The sequence below is a fragment of the Mercenaria mercenaria genome, chromosome 15 (genome assembly GCF_021730395.1).
Source record: "Mercenaria mercenaria strain notata chromosome 15, MADL_Memer_1, whole genome shotgun sequence".
Lineage (NCBI taxonomy): Eukaryota > Metazoa > Mollusca > Bivalvia > Venerida > Veneridae > Mercenaria > Mercenaria mercenaria.
In genome coordinates this window covers 43,598,649-43,623,576 of record NC_069375.1, presented here as the reverse complement: position 1 = coordinate 43,623,576, position 24,928 = coordinate 43,598,649, and the positions used below count along the sequence as shown (strand labels likewise).

At 33.8% G+C, this 24,928-nt stretch overlaps 1 protein-coding gene across 1 annotated transcript in view; it reads left to right on the top strand.

The window, feature by feature from the left end:
• The first annotated feature begins 241 nt into the window (after nt 1-241).
• Nucleotides 242-24,928, top strand: part of LOC123560219 (atrial natriuretic peptide receptor 1-like) — a 49,062-nt gene continuing 24,375 nt past the window's right edge. The window contains exons 1-9 of the mRNA XM_053524214.1: nt 242-506; nt 12,189-12,439; nt 15,103-15,223; nt 15,522-15,604; nt 18,195-18,332; nt 18,803-18,938; nt 19,475-19,566; nt 20,679-20,814; nt 24,495-24,570. Of these exons, the coding sequence (XP_053380189.1) occupies nt 242-506; nt 12,189-12,439; nt 15,103-15,223; nt 15,522-15,604; nt 18,195-18,332; nt 18,803-18,938; nt 19,475-19,566; nt 20,679-20,814; nt 24,495-24,570 (1,298 nt within the window). The remainder of the gene's footprint in view (nt 507-12,188; nt 12,440-15,102; nt 15,224-15,521; nt 15,605-18,194; nt 18,333-18,802; nt 18,939-19,474; nt 19,567-20,678; nt 20,815-24,494; nt 24,571-24,928) is intronic.

Here is a 24,928-nt window from a genome sequence, read left to right as displayed (position 1 = left end):
ATTCCAATATCTGTCAGCCATTTTGTCTATATTAAAAATCATTAGTACATTTGTAAATCCAATACATTGGCCTCACTTGGAAGAAACGTTTGAATGCACGCATATAAAGTTCAACGTTACATTAAACTTAATTCCATTTTGAACAAAATAGTGGTGAAGTCGTCTCCTGACTTTGACAAAACAATTGTTCTCGGAGTTAATTATGGTGCGGTCTTTGTTAATAGCATTATTTTGTGCTGTTATGACAGAACGAGCATGCTGTGTAAATATAACTATAGGGGTCCTGGCTGAGCGGTCGGCTGTTTTGGATTTTCCGTTCTCTATTAACAGGACGAAGGGTTTAATTGACATAGCAATTAACAAAACTCGTCATATGTTGAAAGATGCTGCTCATTTGGAGTACGTTATAATGCCATGCGATGTTCCGACATGTGTAGCGACAAAATGGGGAGCGCTTTTTTCAGAGATGTACCACAAGTATAGGCCTCACGCTGTGATAGGGCCAGGTAAGTAAAAAATGTTCAGATTTTTAAAGTTAGAAAGCAAATTACCAAATATCCTATGTTGGCTAACATGTTATATAAAAATTGGATTCATTTCTATCAAATAATCTATGGAATCTTATGACCTATATTGATGACAAGTAAAATTGATCGCTAACAAAAAGCGAAAAAGAAATCTGAGCACATGTTGTAATATGTCAGCATGTTTTATTTTTTTCAGTTGAAACCGCATCTTTTAAGATTTAAGAGCGTCTTGAATACACATTAAAAAAACAAAAAAAAAAATAGTATAAGAATTTGGCCAATCCAATCCAAAATCAAGACCAAAAATATAATATGTACAAAAACTATTCAGAAAAAAGAAAGTTTTTATCATTACAATGGAAAAATATATGGTTTTGGTGCGAACTAGACATGATTATGTCTTGTAACGATAAATCGTAAACTATAATTGAGTTTTTACATGATAATGTGCTTTCTGTACGTTCGCATGTTTCAAAGGTATCTTTAAATTTCATTTTATGTCACGATTTTTAATACATCCAAACATATGGAAAGAACATTATCATGTAAAAACTCACTGATATATATAACATATACAAAACACACATATATAAGTGCAACGAATGTATGCATCACATTTGATGACTGGGTTTCAATATTTCATCAGAAGGGTTACTACAGAGTAGAAATTGCAATTTTCCATTTATATACCCAACATACGGACTGTCCTTTAAAACACTTGAATTAATTATAATGTATGTTTGAAAACACCAGGTGAGACCTGAAATTGTATTTAGATATGTTTTATTTCTAATTTCTTTGTCTACAATTTGAAAAAAGGTTGTGACAAATATAATATTCTCATAATTGAAAATCCCATCACCAATTAAAACATACTATGGTTATAGAAGCAATTACGGAGGCATGTGCGAACGTGTTATTACTAACATCTAGTTTAGTTCAGTATTTCAGAAAACGTATATTAAGCTACGAATGTTTACTCTTTCTATTTTAAAGCTCATACAAATACATGAGACATAAACAAACACAACTAAATCTAATACTAGTACATGATATATTATCACGGACTCAAAATGAGTGAAGCAATACGAGTATAGCTGCGACAATTATTTTATCAAATTAATGTAACAAATATCGAGGGTTCAACGCAATAAGGGCATATCTACATATAATTATTATATGTAGATACGCCCTTATTGCGTTGAACCCTCGATATGCTTTATTATGCATTCTAACACGATTCGCAGCAATTGCCATATAAATATATAGCGAAATTGCCTAAACATGAATCTACGATAAAATATGGTTGGCTGTTACATTTCACCCCCCTACGTGACATAAGGGATTCTTCTTCAGTTCCATTACATACGAACTATTTAAAAGCCGAACGGTTGAAAACAGCATTTCAAAAACATAAATATGATACAAAGTCATACTGACTTATGTGTAGAACCGTTAAACACGTTTTGATCTCTACGAGCGAATTCAATTAGCTCAATTATGATTCAGCGGCGATGTCATAAATGTATGACATAAAGCATGACGTCATAATGATGTGGCGTCATATAAAAGTTAAGCTCGTAACTGGTAACACAGGGTCAGCTCGCCTAATTTGATGATTCTGTTCAAAATTAGTTTGCGAGCTGTTAGATTACTAATTGATATTAAATACTTCTCAAAATTCTGATAAAAAAAGAAACAAATATTTATACGTTCCATTGGCTATGCAACACTTTCCAACTATAGGGGGTAAATTGTAACGGCATATAACCCGAATGACGTATTACGCTGAAAATGTAGTACTGTAAAATGCTAATTATTTGCGGTGTTAGAATCGAAATAATAAATATGTTCCAATAATTTTATCAATTAATATAACATGGGCAGTCATTTGGATGCGAATAATTAAGAGTGCTACGCACTTGTGATTTAATTAATACGCATCCAAACTTCTGCCCATATTTTATCAACTGATAAAATATAGGAACATATTTATTATTTTTCAAATATCATATGACACTTAAATTTTCGATGCGGTCTTTCTGGCCTTAATGGTTAGCCCTATATTTTAAGAAAACAAAATCAAACAATAAAATTCATAGAACGAAAGTGTTGTTTTACAAAAAAATTGAACAATATATAAAACATTTATAATTCTCTACAAAACAGTATTTAGCTTATTGATATAACTGAATTGCGAAAAAGGACTGCCTGAAAGGGCCATATATTCGGACATTTCAACGCCTTCAGAAACTTAAGTTTTTAAAGACAGTTAGATATGTTCGTTTTGACAAGATTGACACCAGATGCATGATTTGAACAAACTTGGTTAAGGACGACTAGACAAAATATCTGCTAAATATAAGCTTTGGGCCTTGCGCTTTTTGGAGGGGAGGATTTCTAAAGATTTCCTTTTGTTTTCCATTCGTATGTAATGAAATTCTGTGAACAATATTCGCAGAGGACCATTCAAGGAACATCAAAGTCACGTCCATTTCCACAAAATGGATAAAGAGGAGAAGATGTTTAAGTAAAAATCACTACACAGAAATACCACAGTCACACATACGGCGCAAATAGCTACGTCGAGCTACGGATAGAAACGTAGTAACCCGTATCGATCCGTACCTGAGCCGTACGAATTGGTACGAATTGATACGGCTTACTACATTAAGGTACGTCTGAGGTACGTTGCAATACGGGTCGATACGGATTACTACGTTTTTATCCGTGGCTAGACGTAGCTTTCCGCGCCGTATCTGTGACTGGGGTAAAAGACAGACATCGGACTATGCACAAAAAAGTTCGATGTGTGCTTAAATGTAATGGGAACGTAAGTTTTTTAATGATTTACCGCCGTTGTTCATACAGTTCTGCTTAAACAGCATAGGCATCTTGCGAAAACACATCAGATCGTTTCATACACTAAATCGCAGTGAAAACGCATTGAAAACGTAAGCTTTCGCGGTTATATCAAAAAAGTATTTGGGAATATTCCAAAACATACGTTAGAAAGCAAGATAATTTTAGACCATTACTGTTTAATTTTCATGAGAATATATCAGAAAAGCTGCAAATACAGACATACTCTTTCAAAAACATCGTATATTCCTTTGAGTTTTCCATCCGGGCTTTAGACAAAATATAAAATGTACTTGGTAACATACCAATGGTAATGATAATTCTTGAAAGTTGGTATATCATCAAAGTAACAATAAGTGACCACCACCCCCACCAAAAATAAATATTACGCAAAACATTATTATTATTTAGCAAATTTGACCGTACATTCTTGGCAATCGTTTGCAGCATGTGCAGGTGTACGCATCCCACCAAATTGAATAAAACTAGACATTTCCTAACCGAACGGGTTCAAATTACACGTTCAAACACTTGGATTGGTGCCGAAAGAGCAGTTGCTGTATGTGCTCTTTTCAGTAGCTTTCAACGCATTGATTTTTTCAAAAGTTATACCAAATTAAACCAAATCTGATAATTATTTGAAAAGGTACGTTCAGCACAGATTTAGATGTAAATTATTAATTTTTACAAGCCCTTCTTGCTGTACAAGAACTGAAATTTTAAATGCAGTTTTGTCTGTTAGATTGTCATTCTTGTTTTCTTGTTTCATAAAAAAGACAGGTAATCTGAATTACATTTTAAAACTCTCCAGTAGAATGCCTCAGTAAGGTAACGTTGTAGTACATTGGCTATGTTTTTTTTTCAAATAAATAACTAATTATCAGTTTATTTCAGTGGAAACTGTACTTTGAAATAATAGGCATGCGATTTACGCTCTATTTTACTGTTTTATTACAATAAGCGATAACACTGTTACAAGTAAAATGATTTTAGACAGTAAGTGATAATTTTGCAACATCCATCAAAATACAAGAAAATATACACCTGATCTATACAAATGAAGCTGCATCCTCTGAAATAAATATTTTCGTTTTAAAGTCGCCAGTAAATATTTTAATTAAGTGTGTTGTGATCAAATGTGAAAGAAAAGACAAAGGACTGAGAAACAAATTTAAAATGATATTCCTTTCTGTCAGATGAAATAGAGATTTTAGCATAAAAATAGCATTAACATAGAATATGGCTATACGTCTAATTTTAATGTAGAAATTCTTACAAAACAGTTCAATAATTATGCATGTGCCAACTATGTAATTTTGCACGTGCGCCCCATATCTTGGCCATTGAGATAGTAATTTCTATCATGTCCAATCAAAGTGATGGGCACTGTTGCAATAATACAGTGTATCAACTTTCACTAAAAATATAAAAATATTCAGTAGTTTTAGTTTAAAACCATTTTTTAAATTTCAATTTTCGAACTTGACCAGTTTCATCAACCGTTGCCATGGTAACGCACACCGCTACATTTCTACGACCGATCTGAAAAGTCATTTCTTATTTTACTTAATTGTTGTATCATAGTAAAAAAGTTTTGTATGATGGGTAAATTAAGTGTGGCAGATGTTCTCAAGTAACCAAACATTACCATTTCTTGACATATTGGTCATCGAAAACGACACTGACATTAGTACAGATATATATTTCAAAGAAACTGATACTAAACAATACGTTAACTTTCATTCATGCCACCCAAAGCACACAAAAAGAAGCATCCCTTATAATTTGGCAAGACGCATTTGTACCATCGTATCAGATTCCAAACTTAAGACTCGAAGACTTAAAGAACTATATGTTTCATTAATGAAACGAAATTACCCAAAGAGTACAATAAAAAAAGGAATTGAACTAGCTAACAGCTTACCAAGAGAAACTCTCCTCAGACCAGTTGAAAAAGATCTAAACGAAATCATACCCTATGTATCTACATTCAACCCAAATAATAAAGAGATGTTTAACGTTCTCAAAAACAATATATCAATTTTAGAGGCTGACTCAATTATGAACGAATTATTAAGAGCCAATACTATCATTAGGAGCAAAAGACAGCCACCAAATTTGAAAAAAATCTATTAACTAGAGCAAAATTTTCTGAATTAAATATACAAAGAAACAACAGGGTTTACAAGTGCAATAGACCTAACTGTAACCTATGTAAACAAATAGAAGAATCTAATTCATTTAACTTTAATGGGAAAATATTTTACGTGAATGAAAATATGTCCTGTGATGTGAAAAATGTAATTTATGTTATGACGTGTAATGGCTGCCATGAATATTACATAGGTCAAACCGGAGACAAATTAAGAACTAGAAGAACAATTCATTCTCAACAAATTAGAGACCCGTCGGTAAGACAATTACCTGTCAGTAGCCATATAGACTTTTGCTGTACAACAGAGCCAAAATTTACAATATTCCCATTTTATAAAATGAAAACTAACAGTTTATCAGCTAGATTAACAAAAGAAAAATACTTTATTGACTGTTTTAAACCGAAATTAAACATGCGGAACATTTCACATGATACGGATTGATAAATAACATTATAACGTCATTAACTCCCCTGTTTGACGTCGAAATTACGTCCCTTGTTTCCTTGACGTCAACGTCATTTCTATTGAATTAATTCCCTTTCTCTTATTGTTATATATTTAGACACACTGATGAGCCATTCACGGCGAAACTAGTTTGTGACTTCTATATTAAAATTTAAGAAAAACTAAGCGAGCGTGTGAAGTCATTTTATAATTTTATATATATATTATATACTTCTGTGGTTTACATATTGTGCGCGCATGCACACATTATTAGTCCGTCACAGAGGGGTTCTACGATAACTTTTCAATACAACACATATTCTTTCATAAAACTTGGTACATGGAGGGAAGGCAATATGCAGACTATACATGTCTATTTATATTGTTGCTTTTGTGGTATTGAGAATAATTTCGTCCTCTTATATATTATTCATTTTCCGTTTGACTGTCTATCTGTCTGTTTGTAAATTGCAAATAATGAATTCTGCCTTAACGTAATAAATACAAGACATTTTTTTTGGTCATGAAACTTGATACATGGATAGATGGAAATATGTAGGATATGCATAACCTTTATTTTGTTTGCTATGGCAGCAAATGTGGTTACAGCTGGTTCGAAATATGAGAAAATGTAGATTCTGCGATAATTAAAAAAGTATAAGTTTTAGAGATGTTTTCATGATATTTGGTTAGTAGGTTAAAGGTAATGTGTACAGTACGATTAAGATTCTACTTTCTTCTTTTGTCCATTAACACGTCCAACTGTCAGACCTTCTGTCAGTTGCAAATAGTTGATTATGTCAATAATTTAACAACATAGATATTTTTTCTCATGTTAGAGATATAAAACTAACAGATCATTTTATTTTGTCCTTGGCTGTTTGTTCATCTGTGTTCCTGTACACCTGTCAGTTATAAAAGCTAGATCTTCTATTCCTTAAATTCCTTAATATGATTGCTTGGTTCACACTGTCAATTTTGTTTTCACTTTGTCCATATTTTATTTGTGTGTGTATATCTTTTACAGATAAATATATACTACTCTGCGGTGGAGTTTAGTTTTGAAAGGCCGTGTTTTGGGAACGCAGCTATTTGATACATGTCATTGTTTCTATATATTAAACAACATTATTAGGCGTCTAATGATCATAATTTTCCCCGACGAAGATGACAATATATTGTTTTTATATGTCAACCCTTCTCTCTTTTTCAAAGCATTCGAGTCAGTCGAGATGAAGTTCATCATTTTTTAGGTTCAAACTTTCAAAGACTATAAATTATATGTATAATCTAAGTTCCACCTTGACCAAGACGTATGACTATGATGTATGTTGGTAAGTAAGCACTCTGAAAGCTTTCAATTTGATTTCCAACAAGCAAAAAAGAGAAACTGCCTGGTAAAGGACACCGGTGTTTAAATTCCTGATGGAAGATTTCCACCCCCTAAAAGTACTTATTTATAGCTGCACGTCTAGTACTTCTCCAGATATAACTAATGGTTAATGATTTATAAAATTCAATTTGATTGTGAGGTGCTGTATAGTTGAGTATCATATTTTGAAACGAATAGAAAGTTTGACTGTTGAGTATTGCTGTAAGTGTTTTGTTCACATGCTGCAAGTTACATCTATTATACTGTATATTCCATTACCCATGAAACTACGTGTACGCATTCTTACTCAAAGTAAGATCGTATACATATATTGCATTGTATATTCCGTTATACAAAAATACGTGTACAAATTCTTAATATACAAATGTTGATTGTATGCATGAATGGATACGAGAATTATTATAATCTGTTCTGTATAAATGTTCATTTTCCTTCAAATCTTCTAATGCCGTATTCAATGGCTTCTTCAAAGTCTTTAATAACGCTAAACAAATGATGATCGTTCTGAAAGTTTCATACCTTTGATCTATGCAGTAACTTTGAGTCAAAAATGGTAATTTACAGTATAAAAATGCAAGTCATTTTTAATGCTATACATGAATTAAGAGAAGTAAGCGGCTAAATTATACACTTTGTCATAAATACAACCCCAAGCATAATCCCCACTGTTTGATTTCTTTACGTTATGACATGGAAAGCTGTAATTTGCTTCCATGAAAACGGAATTGATAATTGATCGGCTGTTTTAACATTAATGTAAATCTAATATTTCAATCATATATTTGATTAGCATTTTGCCCCCTGTGTCTCAAATAACAGCAATTCTAAGGATGAATTCCACAACACAAAAACACAACATTCCCAAACCACCTACCAAAGCACTAGGATGTGCACACGAATAACACGCCAACACATTCGCACATTTAGTGCAAAAGTCTAGAGTTAAGAACGTGAAACAATCCGTTAAAGGACTTTGAAATAAATGAAAATGTTCGTTCAAGTAATAAACATCTATTTATATTTCTTATCTGTTTAATATTTTCATACAGGATTTAATAACACTATTTGATATTTATATACATATATATCAGAAGCACCAGAGCGATTAATGGTGATTGAGAACATTTATAAATAGAAAGCGGACTGCTGTATGTATTTAGACAGAAAGGCAATTATATTATTTAAATGCTTTTAAGAGTATTGTGTTTATGGAAACATATTTTACGGCATTGTGAAAGGCAATTTCCTTGCGATAGTATTAAAAAATACATACATTTTCCGAATTGCCGATATTCACTTCTGTTCGAAATGAACAAAATATGTTACTTTTACATGAACATAGTCAATGCAGAAAGTATTAACAATCCTCAGAATATGTGCACAAAACAGGATTCCGTTACAATACGCTTGATGTGCGCGATTGACATAAAACCACACGTATATCTGAAATTGAATCACATATTTATTAATGTCTTGGTAATTTCTGCCTCAAATCTGTAAGGTTAAAGCGGTCTTGACATTGCAAAATCTCTTCCATTCTATAAATCAGAACTTTTGCAATGAAAGCAATTAAAATAGCTTTACGACCAAAAACAAACTAAGTTATTTCATTATTCGAGAAAGCACATGTAAAGCTGTAAACATTTACAATGAACGGCCTCATATTACAGGAAATAATTCTAAAAAGTAAATCTGTTCCACATCTGTGAAACTGTTAATGAGACAGCATAGCGCTATACGTGGCATATTAATCACTTTTGGGCCAAATGATGTTACTTGGTATGAGAAATAAAAAACAAGGTTGCAGAGAAATCAAAGCCAGAAAGCGACCAAAAATATCCTGTTGTTCATTCCATCATTATGCTTAGAACAGGCATGAGCACTTTCAAGATTATCAATTCTGACGAAAGCATCTGTAGACAAAAGAAATTCTATCTACTGTAAACGCAATGTTTGCAGTATTAAAGACAATAATGCAATTTTCTTGAAAAAAGCAAATACAGTTTAAACACGACATCACGAACTCGCTTATATCAAAATCTACTAATCTCGAAGACATTAAATCTATTCAAGTCCCGTCCGAAGACACGTGTACATAATGTCTTTTTTAAATTGGAATTTGTTTATCTTGTAGTAAAGCGTTGGATCCCTTGGAGTTTGAGATACCGAGTTTTAACTGGTGTGTGTATGATACTTGAATACATTATTCATTGATGGTATGTTGAAACAATATGCCGATGGGAAAATATAATCAATATGATCACTAATTTTTCAGCGGAAAAAAGGGATTTACGTAGCAATATACTGATTTAATTTTATGAATGTCATCTGAGTGTCGGTTATGGACAGTCAGTAGAGTGGGGACTGTTTCTGCAGAAATTGCAGCCACGCTACTTCCCGCGTTGCACTTTCGAGTAATATCGGTCGATTAAAAATCATACAGAGAAAAATGAAGGCCGCTACATACCAGTAAAATGCACGCAGAGGATAAATATTATAACAAGAAAATATACTATGAACAAAAGATTATTGTGAATAGAAGAGTTATAACGAGTTTCGTCAAGTCATAAATAGAAAATATTGCACCCCTTGTAGACGAAGGGTCTATACTCTACATAGCTAAATGCTATTCCGTGTCCGAAAGGGTGGATGGACCCTTCATAAACTTAAACACTGTCTGACGGACCCCTAATAGACGTAGGTGTTAATAAACTACTGAAACTGAAATTAAAATGAAATCAGTCTTTAGAGGGCGTGGGCGGTAGCATCGTATCCACTACTGTCTATGAGCAGGCTCAATCAAACCGAGCCTGTAAGATTTTCGTTTTTGTCGTGTTGAGCGACTTGTGGAATCTCAATGTTTTCTATTTTGTGGTAATTTACTTTTATATGTAATAAGTGGAAGTCCCGTATTGATTAAACCTTCACGTCAAAACTTATAGAAAATGAAATATGTGATACAAAGAAATCAGGCACAGACAAACAGGGAATTCTTAATAATAACATATATATCAGACTTGAGTAAAGATGAAATGCAAAATGTAACAACGGTATTTTAACTTTCAAAAATACGTGGAAAAGATGCTATATTCGTGGATGTAAACAAATCCTAGTATTTGATAATTTTGTTTTTAGTTAATACTAATTAATTCAAGGTCCATTGTAGTGAAATCCGATTACTTATTTTGAAATTTAAACCTCTTGAGCCGAAATTCCGGAAAAGCCGGAACTGATGGCATATAAGAAGGAATGGATGTAATCCCATTGGGGTTCGAACTCACGACTCTTGGGTTAAGCGGTCGATATCCTAACCACTAGGCTATCTCAGATAGTGTTAAAGTCATTTAGAAAATATTCAATTATTTTCGTTTATCATATTCCCAATGCTTGAGAGAACTGAAGCTAATCTTCTTGATATGGACAATGAAATCACGAAATGTAGTTTAGATGAAGGCATTAAATCATTATTTTCAAAATGGCTTATTAACGACCAGAAAAGCTAAATTACAGTAGGATACAAAATATCAAAAAGAAATCTACTTTTGTTATTTCGCTGACCTAGAAGACAAAAATGGACACATTTAGCACTAGGCTACCACATATATTCTTAAAGTCATTCAGGAAAAATATCATATTTTCGGCTGTCCAGTACAAATGATTGTCGTGCCATAAATATATTTTTTTATTATCATTTCTGTGTTGATACATTTGATGGGGATTTTCTACATTCGTACTAAATATCTAAAGATAAAATATTTTAGTAAGAATTGGGCATTGAATATCTTTTTGATATAATAGCTGGAATGGCGTTTACTACCTACAGTCTAAAAATAGGGTTCTCAGTGTTATACCTATGTCTATATATATTCAGAAATTTCTTTTTTTCCTGTTACGTCTCTCAATGTCCTCAAGTTCTTTAAAGACCCGCAGCAAACTAGTGAAGTACTTTTGCCCCCACATATCCTTCTTGAAAATTATTCTGATAACACATGTACAATACATACTTTTTAAGTGTATTGCAGGCGACATGTATGTATTGCAGGCGGCATGTGGACAATTTAAGCCCTTCCTGATTTCTTAATTGTACCACTCCATCTGCTAACTTATTCAGTCAATCTCTTTTCGGTATTGTTTTAAAACATAGATAAATAACTGTGACACAGTCTTAGCTAGGTTACATCACACTAAATAGCTGTTCTTCTTTATTCTATATAAAACTGATATATTTCCAATGGCCGCAGCACACATCAGGACCCATTTTAGATATCTGTAACTTATATTTTCTTAAAGAACATTTTCAGTGCTAAATAAAAATCAAAAGAGAAGTGGGGGTCATGTTTGATTCCAGAAAAATAAACTGCAAAATCAGCTAAAAATGAGACACCAAATTGTAGTGGTGATTACTTTACATGATAGATTCTGTCAAGTTATTATTTCATTATGAAAATGCTACCTACATGTCAAGCATATAATTATTTGTCACGTGATTTCAGCAAAGAAAATGCAAAGAAAATAAGGGAAAGAGCTCTACAGAGCAACATATCAGAGGAATATTTGAATCCGCCATTATAGGACTACACTTTCTTTTCGCGCATTTTTCCTATTAAGTGTCTGTATGCTTATAGAAACAAAGTGTGGATAGACTAATATATGTCACTATCAGTTTTTCACTAAAGACTTGTATTTCTCATTGTTTTATGAAACTCATGTATAAGCGCCATCAATGACAACAGATAAAGACTGATATTCTGTGACGGGCTTTTATAAAATTGCTAAAAACAGTAATATGTTTGTTTGCAATTACAGGTTGCACTCCGTCAGTACAGACAGTGTCACGAATGGCGGCGTCATGGAATATCCCTCATATCACTTACGTCGGCACCGACGAATCTTTAGGCGACAAGCACGAGTTTTCCATGTTATCCCGACTGTCCTTTACCATGAACTTATTTGCCACGTTCTATATCGAGGTTTTCAATGCATTTGAGTGGACATACATTGCTAATATATACGATTCAAACACGTACCTACCTAACCTTGTTGGTACCAGCCTTCAGGTAAAATATTTATATTAAGATAATGGAATTAAAGTACAAAAATGCACATTGAAAGTGTAATACCTAAACGAGTAAAAACATCATTATTGTATATTAAACACAAATAACAAAAACGCTTGAAACGTTTCATAGTTAAGGTCAGTGGCACCAGACATGAAAGAAAATGCAATTGTATGTAATATACCTTACCGGCATGGTACACACATGAAATAAGAACAATGCGGCCCAAAAGGAAAGTATACTTGCCACTTCTGATCGTAGAAAATTGTGGGTATTTTATAATTATGACTATGTCTATAAAAAAGAAACAAACAAAAAAACATGCGTTGACATCTTTAGTCCATTTCCGGTCCAGACGACAACATGTATTCTCATAATCTGATGTAATTATGTCAAGTGTCGTTCAAACTACACGACACACGTATATGCTAAAATCTGTATAAATTATGCAACATGACTGTGCAATGTGATTTTTAGATTAAATAAACCAGAAAAATGTGTACCACTGTATGATTTCACGTGCAGAATCATTTCTTATACAACTTTCTTTATTAATTTCGAGCTTTTTTATGTATAATAGAGCATACTGCATATTCTATTTTAAAATGTGTTAACTTTTCGCCTGTAGACACGGTGCACACATTCTTGTCATCAGAGCCAGAAGTTCTGAATAGAAGGTGTTGCAGCCTTGCTTTGACGTTAACGAAAAAATAAAATATGCGGAAGAAGCATTTAGAAAATGTGACTGGTGCATAATGTAAGATAAATTAGTAAAATTACCAATTGTACGCTCGCAAAAGCGGAAATACACTATTTAAGTGTTTATTTTTTTTATGAATACCATGGTTCTCTAAGTATTCCTTGGGAGTCTACCTATGATTAGGGTATAACACGTACAATGGCATTTTTAGTAGGTTATACCATATATTAAAGCTAACGTATCATTAAAATATTTTAGGCTGATTTGAAATACCAGCTAAAGACGAACAAACGTATGGCCATATGCCATATAAATACTAAAAACTGAAAGCAATATAACAAGCATGTGCACATACAGAAAAAATTGCTTCAAGATATACACCTATAATGAATATTAAAACTCATAAGATCAATAATGGGCTAAGAAAATGAAATTTCTTAATATACAAAAAAATAAAAAAGTGGAAACTTCACAGGTCGCTCAACACGACAAAAACGAAAATGTTGCAGGCTCGGTTTGATTGAACCTGTTCATGGACGGTAGTGGAAATGCATGCTACCGTCCACGCCCTCTAGCCCCGGGTTGAGCAGAACTCAACATTTATAGATGCTAAAAGTACAAAAAGCAATTTAGAGACATCCGCATATGTATTCAAACGGCGGCAAACATGGAACCTTCAATGATACACGGGTTGTGGCGTGTAATTCCATGAAAAGCGGTGTTTGGTCTCCAGATAAAGGAATGGGTTTGCCCCAAACGAAAAAACAATGGGCAGAAATAAACAAACTGGAATTTAGAAAGGGGATCTGAGGTTATGGAGCCTGCATATCACAGGTCATTGCAAAATAATTGCGCGTCAGTGGTATGCTTGTTCGGTCTCCTCCTCCAATCATTCCTTCAATCACTTCCTTCAACCCTTTAACCCACCCTCTCTCCTCTTCAATTCTCCTCATTCAATCCGCAGATCCCCTCCTTCAGTCCCCTCCTTCAATACTTCATTTAATCCCGCTCCTACAATCCTTGAATCCTCTTTTTCAGTCCCCTTCTGCAGTCCCTCCTTCAATCCCGCTCCTTCAGGCTTTCAATCTCCTCCTCCAGTCCCCTCATTCAATCCCTTCTGCAATCCTCCTCCTTCGATCCATCAATCTCCTCCTTTCGTCCCTTCCTTCAGTCAGGGTTATCTTCGTATACAATAGCTGCTGTTTGACTAGTACAATATCCGGACGTACATGAATTATCTCACACTATTCATAGTTTCATGGTAACCCTGCGATTTCTTTGGAAGATGTATATTGCAGAAAACGACCGTAACGTTTCTATCATATTCTACAGACGTCTGCAAAACTGTCCAAATGTAAGTGAATAAATCATATACAAGCTATTTTAGACATTAGAATTCATACTTTGCATTTTTTGTCTCTTTGATTTATTTTTTCAGAACGTCATAAATACCTTGGCAACGACAGATCCCTCGAAAAGTTTGCAGATGTTTTAACACAAAAAAGAAACAATTATTTATTTTTTCATTGTATAATATTAAATCAATAATATTTTAGAGTATTCAAACAAAGAAAACAATTGTTAGTAAAAGTCCACTAAGCAATATTACGACATGTGTGATCACATTATGGTTACTAAATATCTGCACTGGAAATGCTTCTCTTCCAGAAGTAAGAGGATGCGATCTCGAATTTGGAATGTTCATGATATGCTGTTCTTGATTTCAGTTTGATTAACTTTTATCCTGCTTGCGACCTGTGATTCTGCCTTGCGACCAGTGCAGACCAAGATCTGGCTGGTCATGGTCGGCACTGTTCGCTATTTAGTCAGTAAATTTTCTGTGAACACATCGAATAAAAAATGATACTGCCGAAACTGAATGATAGACAGGTCCATTCTAGAGATTTAAAAGCTAATAAAGTTAAAGGTTAATACTTACGAGCTGCAGGTGTTTTACTTGCAGCGCAGTTTTGCCGAAGAAGCTCCTCATATTAAATCCTATCCAGTGCCTTTTAATGGTCATTCGGAGAATCTGGCAGCAGAACTATCAAAGGCAATTAACCGAGCTGCTACAAAAGCAAGAGGTTTGATAATTTTGCTTTATATTAAGTATATCTGCTGATAAAAAATATAATACATTTTGTTGTTTAAATGCATATCTTTTATAGTGCATAACCAGGTATCTAAAAGTCACAAGATAGTACGACCGCTTTGAATTGATTTCCTGAAAGTTTTCCCGTAACCAACTACGAAAATTATCAGTTTCAGGTTGCCTTGGGATGGAATATATATTTTTTATGTAACAATAGTTTGGTTTTACTTGCCTCTGTATATCACAATTATACATAACACTAACATGTTACTAATAATATTATGTTACAGTCTTTGTAGTATCTTGTCTCGGTGATGTTTTGCGACGAATGGTTCTACAAGCTCGGAACTCTGTCCTGGCAGGCGAGGAATACGTATTCATATTTTATTTCGAACTACACGTTGGAAAGTACACATGGCGCAGAGGCGACAGCTTAGATATGGTGAATAGTTCTTCATTGTAAAGTGCGCATTGCATGTTTTCTCTTAATATTAACTATGGTATTTTTTCAACTGTATACAACGACCTCAGATTCTATAGGTTATTGTGAGCACTTGTCTTTGTACAGATGCACCTAATTTCAAATAAATATATTTGGATAATCAAACTGACTTTAATAAACCGCAAAAATGATGCATAGCATAACCGCCACCGTAAATAACTGTCTTTACCATTTGCACAATTAACTACCAAGTATCAATTATTTCTCTAAATACAATATTTAGACTTCAGTTCCCTATGTACTATATATAATAGCATACGATGTCCATGTTTTTATTCCTACCCGCACTTGCTCGCTTGGCTTAGAAGGGTTAGCGCAGTCATGAGTTCGATCCCCGGACATGGCATATGTTCTCCTTGACGATTTGATAAAAGACAATGTGCCTGAAATAATTCGTCTTCCACCTCTGATTCATGTTTGGGGAGTTGGCAGTTAGTTGTGGAGAACAGGTTTGTACTGGTACAGAATACATGAACACTGGTTAGGTTAACTGCCATTAAAATACTGTTGGAAAATGGCGTAACAACCCCCCACCCACCCCAAAAAAAAAAAAACAGTCAAATTATTCCTGCCCACACATTCTAGTTAAAAACTATCAGGATGAAACTGTGTATTAAAACTAGCATGTACTACTGACACATCTTTTTATATATGCGTGATTCGTTAACTTAGGTCTGATTTCTTTGGATTTTGCAGACTTGATAAAACAAAAAAAAAAACCAAGTAAACCCCCCCCCCCCACCAAAAAAAAAAAAAAAAAAAAACAACAACAAAAAAAACATGCATTATCCATGTATTACATTCTGAAATATTCACATAACAGACAGTGTGTTAATAGAAAGGTCAGGATAGAAAGATATGTATTTTGAATGAAACACATTTTATTCTTGGCGTGATAAGATAATGGAAAACCATTAAAATTTGTTTATTTGTCATGTTTCAATAAAGAGAGTAAAGAATATTTGTTCAAAGGTTGACAAGAAGGTATAATGCTATTTCATCATGATGACGTCACGATTTTTATTACTGATTCATAATTCATATATGAATTCTAGCACAAAACTGCTGTTTTGTACGGTGGCATATTTCTGCCAACCACATATCCACTTATTTATCTCGAAATATGTCGTAAAATATCACTTAATCAGTTAATATTATCTGGCAAGTGACAAAACTGCTTGTTATCCACTTAATTATCTTAACAGGACAAAACTGCCTGTTAGTGTCCACTACTGCCATCCACATATCCATACGTAAATTAGGTCTATTGACTTTTGCCAGTAAGTCAGGTAATATTGGCAATATCCCGAAATCGTCCCCTATCATTACGAAATAAATGAAAATACATAAAGGGGCATAACAATTATGCAAATTCCAAATCCTATCTATAGACACAAACCAATGGGGACGATGGTAGGGGCATAAGATGGATATACACTAGTTCATTTTGTCACAAGGTGAGAAAAATGTGAATCAAAACCGAGACTCGAACCCGCGGCCTCGGAATACCGTTCCGGTAATCTACTGACTGCGCTACCTGATCGCCTACACATTTTCTCCACGTTTCAATATTCAAGTTCTATACCGTGACATATTTCCCCACTATTTTCGTCCTCGAATTTCAGCTGGCACTTTATAAATCAAACAATTACAGGCGTCGGAGACTAACCAGAGTAATGTCGTCACGGCCCCACGTTGGGTGCCAAATGTCACAGGATGAGAAAAATGTGCAGACAGACCGTGCCTCGAACCAGAGGCCTCGAATACCGTTCTAATTATCTACCGGCTGAGCTACCCGGCTGCCTATATATTTTCTCCCCGTTTCAATATCCTATATCGTGACAATTACGTATAGGGATTAAAAGGGCTAACCGTTAAACCCCAATTTGTGTACAAATATTAATTGGATATAATGGAAATTTTCAAAATAATCACTTACTTATGTGAATAAATAAGAAGTCATAAGATGGCCGCTAGGGTACAGGCCAACTCTGTATAGAAACAACTGAAAATGCTTCAAAGCTTTGTTCATTTTGTATGAGAAATTTTGATTTTGTTATTAAAGTTTGCCTCCATTGAAAGCATTTAATGTTTTGCTCATTTTTGTTGGGATCTCTTTTCATTAGACAGCTCTTTTTAAATATGATATGAGTAGAAGTTGGATCTGTTCCCAATTGAGGCAGTGACATATTTTTAAACGGAACGTAAAGTATTTGGTATATGAAAGTTTTAATGTCAATAAAACTTTGCAGTATTAAATAGTAGAAATTAGAGATTTTAATTTTTTTATAGCATTTGGAATAATTAACAGATCAATTTGGCAAATTATTTGGTGAGAAGACCTTTTCTCTTCAATGTAAAACCAACCTTAATAGAAAAAAAACGAATTTCCTGAACAAAGGTACGTAAACAATGTCATGACATTTATGTAATGTCGTGATTAAGAAAATATATATTTCAGGAAGCCCGTTTGGCTTATCAGTCTGTAATGGTAATTCGACCTCGTCGACCTACCACTCAAGAATTCTTTGAGTTCGAACAGGACGTGAAGGATAGAGCACTAACAGAGTATAACTACACGTGGAGAGAGGATCATGAGGTACAGTTTTACGTTTCTTTGATATTTACAATATCTTTCATTACACAAAACAACTATTTAAGCAAGAACGTTCAGACTTTTCTAGAGATTCCAGAAAGCCAACCATATTTATTTTATGTACTTGGAAGTCAAATCAAAATACAATAAGCGGAGTAGCTATATGCTGGATGAGTGGTAACATAAAGAAATGATGTGTCATCACATTAGGCTAAATACAGTTGTCATTGTCATGTGGGAAATTATTCGAGAATGCTTGCCCTTCTTCGTTCTTTGAAGAAGGTTCTGAACATACTGTATCTTTTATGGTAAGCGGCCTGAAATAGAAACATATCACCAGTTATTTCATTTTTTTTTTACTTTTGTCATGTTTTTTTTTATTTCTCTCGGTCATGACAATATTTATGTTGGTAATATACGTTTGGTGAGGCTTTAGTATAATATACTCTATTTAAAACTGTGTTGTGTTCTAGGTAAACATTTATAATATTGGCCACTATGACTCATTTATCCTTTATGCGCATGCGCTGAACGAGACATTGTCTGCCGGAGAAGACCCACGAGATGGCGCCAAAGTCGTCAAAAGGATGTGGAACAGAACATTTCCAGGTAAAAATTAAATTAGCATTTTCTAGAACCTTCCGACTGACAAAGTTACCAGTTCTAGAAACTTTGAACTGACCAAAATACTCTTCTAGAAACTTTTGACTGACCAAATTACTCGTTCTAGAAACTTCGGACTGACCAAGTGACTCGTAGGAATACGCAAACGCAAGAAGTGTATAGTAATTGTAGCTGGTTTGGAGAATAAAGACTAAAATGTAAAAGCCGGCAACAATTCTTTTGCACGTACGTATTGTATATGCACTTGCTACATGCAAATAGAAATTAAGCTTTTGATATGCTATGCAACTTAAAAGTTTCTGAATAAAAGAGAACAAAAATGTAAAAATAACGCAATTGCTGCCTTACTTATTTAATTACAGTTACCTTTTAGATCATTTTCCCTACATACTTTTTTCAATGTTTATGTAACAGGCATATGTAGTGATTTATATGTATAGTTACGGTATATAAGCCCAAGAGTTGTGTTATATTGTTGTTATGCTTCTTTTTTGGTTATCTTTTAATGCAAATTCCTAAAGGTATTGGTGGTCCAGTTTTCGTGAATGAAAATGGCGACAGGGATACAGACTTTACTTTGCTTGATCTTGATCCCGACACAGGAGAGTTTCAGGTAAATGGTCTTTCTATTATACAGTTTGTAGGTTCCGGTCTTGTCGCTAGTTCGGTCTTAGTGTTGGTTTCTGTCAAATTCATGAACTAATAAGGTCATAATGTACAAGAAATAAATTCAGAGCGGTAGCATTGGTTTAGTGTTAACACTGTGTAACTACGAAACCAGAGGGCGTTAGTAAGAGCCGCAGCTTCTCCAACTATAAATTACTAACAATGGGATTAGAGTCACGTGTATGAGTGTTTCATACCTGGCACATATATGAACCATGGAAGTTTCTGGTATTGGAGCGTCTTCGGTATCTTGTACTATCCTCCCACTAACATTATTAACAGTCTTCTGGAGGAGTCGCCCATATAAGGTTACCAGTGGCGACTATAAATAAGCTTACATACAGGCCTAACTATAATAAAGGAACCAGCGTGGGAGCCATCTGGTCGCGTCATGGCGGACATGTTTTTAAACACCAATTTTTCACTTGACATGGCCACTGAGGTCTAAATTAAAGCTGGTTTCTGTTTATATTTCATTACGTATGTATTTTGACATTTTGGTAGAAAAAATGGAAGCGGAGGTTGCATTTGGTGAAGTGAAACTTAATTTTAGTATGAGAAGTACGTCCAGGTCACAGCAGTGTGATTTTGATGTGATTTTACAGTAAGTAAATGTAACAAGAGAAATCTGTCTTAGAAGATAAATGATCTCCATTTTTCCTTCATTTTATCATTTTTATCATAACTTTTTAAAATGAGGTAAGGATTTGTTCTCAGAAATGGGTCTAGCTATGTTTGGTAGCTCTTGACAAAATGTCAGTTTTATATAGAATATTAATTAAATGGTATTTACTGCTGTGTGACCTACAAACAAACAAAAAATATAGTTTCCAAATGCACGAGTCCTGATGGCTTTTCAGTAGTCATTTCAAAGCTGACCGAGTTATATCCAAAGGAAAGCATGCATCTAAAGAAGCTTGTCTATTAAATTGAAATATAAAATCTGAATTTTTTTTTGTCTACATTACTGTAAATAAATGAAACAATTTTCAAAGCGTATTTTAAGTCATCTGTATTTTCATGTCGTTTTTAATATGTACAAGTCATTTTTTTTTTCAGATAGTCGCCCAGTACCTTGGGTGGACTAGGAAGTTTGAGTTCATCCCGAATGTCTCTATACATTGGCCGCAATCTGGAACCGCACCTCCAAACATTCCAGCTTGTGGTTTTACTGGAGAACTGTGCGTAACATTTCGTAAGTGTTTTATACGTGGAAACATACACTAACAACAACATCACATTGATTTCTGGAAGCTCAAAGTGTGTTATATTTCATATTTCAGCCGATTAATTACGAATGTGTACAGTATATATTTATGTATAATTGTAATTACTTTATTGGCATATAGTTTGCTAAAAAGGTTAGTCGGACAACACATAATGGTACGGATGACATACATAGGGTACAGTCAAGTAAGTTATCCAATAAGCGTGTGAAATGAATGCCGTGAACTGTCATTATGAAGAAAAGAGTGAAATATTAGTATTATCTCTGTACGTAACAAGGTCCGCAATGCACAGCAATGTGCATTATTTTTTATTTAAGGCACATTTTTATTTTTGACGTCCATCTGCAAATGGTTATAGACCTGTATGTGGAACAACATACATAACGTATGAATGTACATTTTTCTGACCACACGGTTAACTAATAACTTCTTCAACATTTTAAGTAATCATCTGAAGCTGTGATTACTTCAGTTTTGATATAGCGGTGGTAAAGACATTAAGCGTATTTGAGAGCAAGCTGGGCTTATCTGACAAATGATGGGTGATAACACTGATACTTTATCTCCAGTAAACAGAACCACGTGTGTTTATGTATATACAGGAACAACTAGTTTTCAATTCTGAATCAACTGTAGTAAATATTCAACCACAAATTAAAAAGACCATGTACTAGGGTATCTACACATATTTTCCATTGTTGAAATAATAATAATTTACATGATATGAGGAAGTTAAGAAGTTTAAACTTAACTTTGCTTTTGTATCAGTATCGGAGCAATGGTACACAGGAATTAACAGTTCATGTACTAAATATTTGAATGCGGAAATAGTTAAGCTTACTTATACAATTCTTTGAAACATATTCCATAGAATTGTTGAATCCCTTAAAGTTATAACATTATCAGTATGTGTACAACACAATCAATGTTTGAATATTTGCTTTTACATTTACATCTCCTGGAAATTGAAATTTGAAACTACTGGCTCTGATATCCATATTTTATATACATCTAGTGACTAAATATCCTGGCAATTTTTAGATCAGCTTATCACAGTGACCAGAATACTCCATTTTATAATATAGATACACCAGAGTAATCAAACCTTGTAATTTTATGAAGTACTATTTCAGTATACCAAAAATACTGATCTGGTTATAATAGCTATGTATTTTTACTGTAGCAATTTCAAATTATACAGTTACTACTCATTTGTTTGAAGTAGGTCAATATTGAAGTGAGTCAAATAACCTACTAGCTTAGTGGGTCAACCCAGTGTTTTGGGAACTAGATATAAATCACTTTTATCTACAGCTTTCAAGTGGTTTACACAAACATGCCTAGCTAATTACTGTAATGTGTGCAATACAGCGATGCAGGGGATTACTCTTGATAATTGTGTGGAACAAATGTAGAATATGTGAACAATCATTGTTCTAACAGTGGAAGTACTGCGCTCAAAATTTTGAAGGTTAAACCTGAAAGTGAATTACCATTTATGGAGTAAATCTAGAGTGTTTATAGAAAAGGCAGATTTTATTTCTTTTCTTTATCTAAATGCTGATTAGAGATTTTTTTTCATCTCCCGCCATCTGTCAGATAAAGATGTTGCTCATGTAAACTTTCATATTCTGTTAATGGCTGAAAGGGAGGGAGGTCATAACCTTTATGTGGGCTGGCTTTAGCAAATAATTTTAAATTTGAAACTGAGAAATGGTCAGAAGTATATGGGTCATTTTTGGTCAAAACCTAGGTCAAACGGTCAAAACAAAGAAAAACTATGCATGTGCCATAAGGGCTGCATTTTTGACTGAATATGTGATGAAATCAAGGTCGAATATGGGTCATTTTTCATTTGATGTGCATGAAACGTGATCAGAATGTTTTTCTCGGAAAAATCTCAGACAAGCTTTTATCCGGGTCACTTGGGGTCAAAAACTAGGTCAACAGGTCAAATCAAAGAAAAGGCATGTTTACACCCTAGGACAACATATTTTATTCAATCTTCATAAAACTTGGTCAGAATATTATCAGTCTTGGATTATTTTGAATCTTGGTCACTTAAGGTTTAAGACTAGATTGCTAAGTCAAATCAAAAGAAAAAAATGTTTACACTCACGCGGTAACATTTTTGCTCCAATCTTCTGAAAGCTGTTACGGTGTGTTACTCAGGGCAAGGACCTATGGCAATCTTGACCCATTTTTCTAGTTTGTCTGATTTTTCTCTCTTTTTCACGTCACATTTTCTGTTTCTTCGTAAAATGTTGTCAGAATGTTTGTCTTTGTAATTTAGGTCAAGTTTAAAACTGGATTACCAGAGGTCAAAAAGTAAATCAATAGATTGAATGATACAAAAATCTTGTTAACACTCTAGAGGCCATATTTTCAATATGATCTTCTTAGAAAATATCAGAGTTGTTGTTTTTATTAAATCGAAGCAAATGCCAAAACTGGACAACCTGCGTTCAAAAACTAGTCATTAGGTCAGATCCTATATAAAACCTTGTTAACAGTCTAAAGACCATATTTCTTTTTAAAACTGTGTCAGAATGTTTGTCTATGAAGTCTAGGCCAACTTCGAAACTGTGTTAACTATGTCAAAAACTAGGTCAGATCAAAGAAAGATATTTCTAACAATCAAAAGGTCACATTGTCTATATAGTCTTGATAAGACTTGGTTTCAATGTTTGTCTGTTTGAAATCTAGGATGAATTTGTACTGGGTCATTTGGGAAAAATCGAGGTAATTAGGTCAAATTGTTAACACTGTAGAGGCCGCTTTTTCAACTTAATCATCATGAATATTTGTCAGAATGTTTATCTGTAGGGAAACTAGGTAAAGTTCAAAAGTGGGATATCTGAGGTCTTCCGTTTTAAAAACTTTTAATCTGTATATTTTGAAATTTATAACTTTTTAAAAGTTTATGTAACATTTTGAATATTATTTTGAAAAGATTTTGAAATGACTTTGTCGCACTTTCGATGAGTCAAAGCTCGATTGTGTCTGGACTCCCTTGCTGCACCTGTATATACGCTTTTGTTACCGGGATGAGTCAATGAATATTAAATGATATTTCTAAAGTCGAATATGAATAGGCTGAAATCTTATGTTTTCATTAAGTAAGCAATGTATTGTAATTTTAATTTTCTGTGGCAAGTGAGCACAGGAGTGAAATTAATGAGCGGAAGTATTGCTTCATATATCAGAAATTGAATACAGGGATAGTGTTCATGGTGTAAGAATTACCACATATCAATTTCGTTTTTGTCGCTTGTTGAATACGAACTGATCATAAAACCGACAGAAATTAATATGGGTACAAGTAGAGTACAAACTTGTTGAATAGAGGAACATGAACCAACTTTCCGGTTTAAGCTGATTTCTTTTATAAAACGAGAATGAAAATACTCAATACCTAAAAATAAACACAACAAATAATGATAAGAGTACTGGGTCAAAGAACTTTGTTATGCTTCTTGACCGACACGCGACACTTATATAATTAATCATTCAATTAATTTTGTAAGAAATTCCATTTGAAGCATAAAATTCAACGAAGCAAAATAACAGTTAATAAAATGCAACATCCCTAAAGCTACTTAGCATCAGCCTAAGGGATAATCTATCGAAATATATTATCTCAAAGGAACAGAAATTATAACATTGAATCCACATGACATTGTACGCCAGTCTCATAGCTCAAAGGCAACTGGTATGCTAAGGTAATGGACCACTAATGACACTCGGCGGTATCGGTGATTACGTTCTCCCGTTAAGCAATTCGGTTTTCTTCGGATGTACATATACCTCTACACTACATTAAACTGGCCCTTGTTACGTACAAAATGGCGTATTTAATATGATTATACCAGGTGTTAGCATTTTCTATCTGTTGAAAACATACTTTCTGTACACTTAAAGATATATTATTGCTCATTTTCAAATTAGGAAGAAAAGTCCTCTGAGTCAACAAATATCTAAAACTATGAATAACTGCATTCAAATGGAATGTCAGGTAGTATATCATTCATTTATTGAAACAACTATTAGTGTTTTTCGTGGAAGTACATATTCATACTG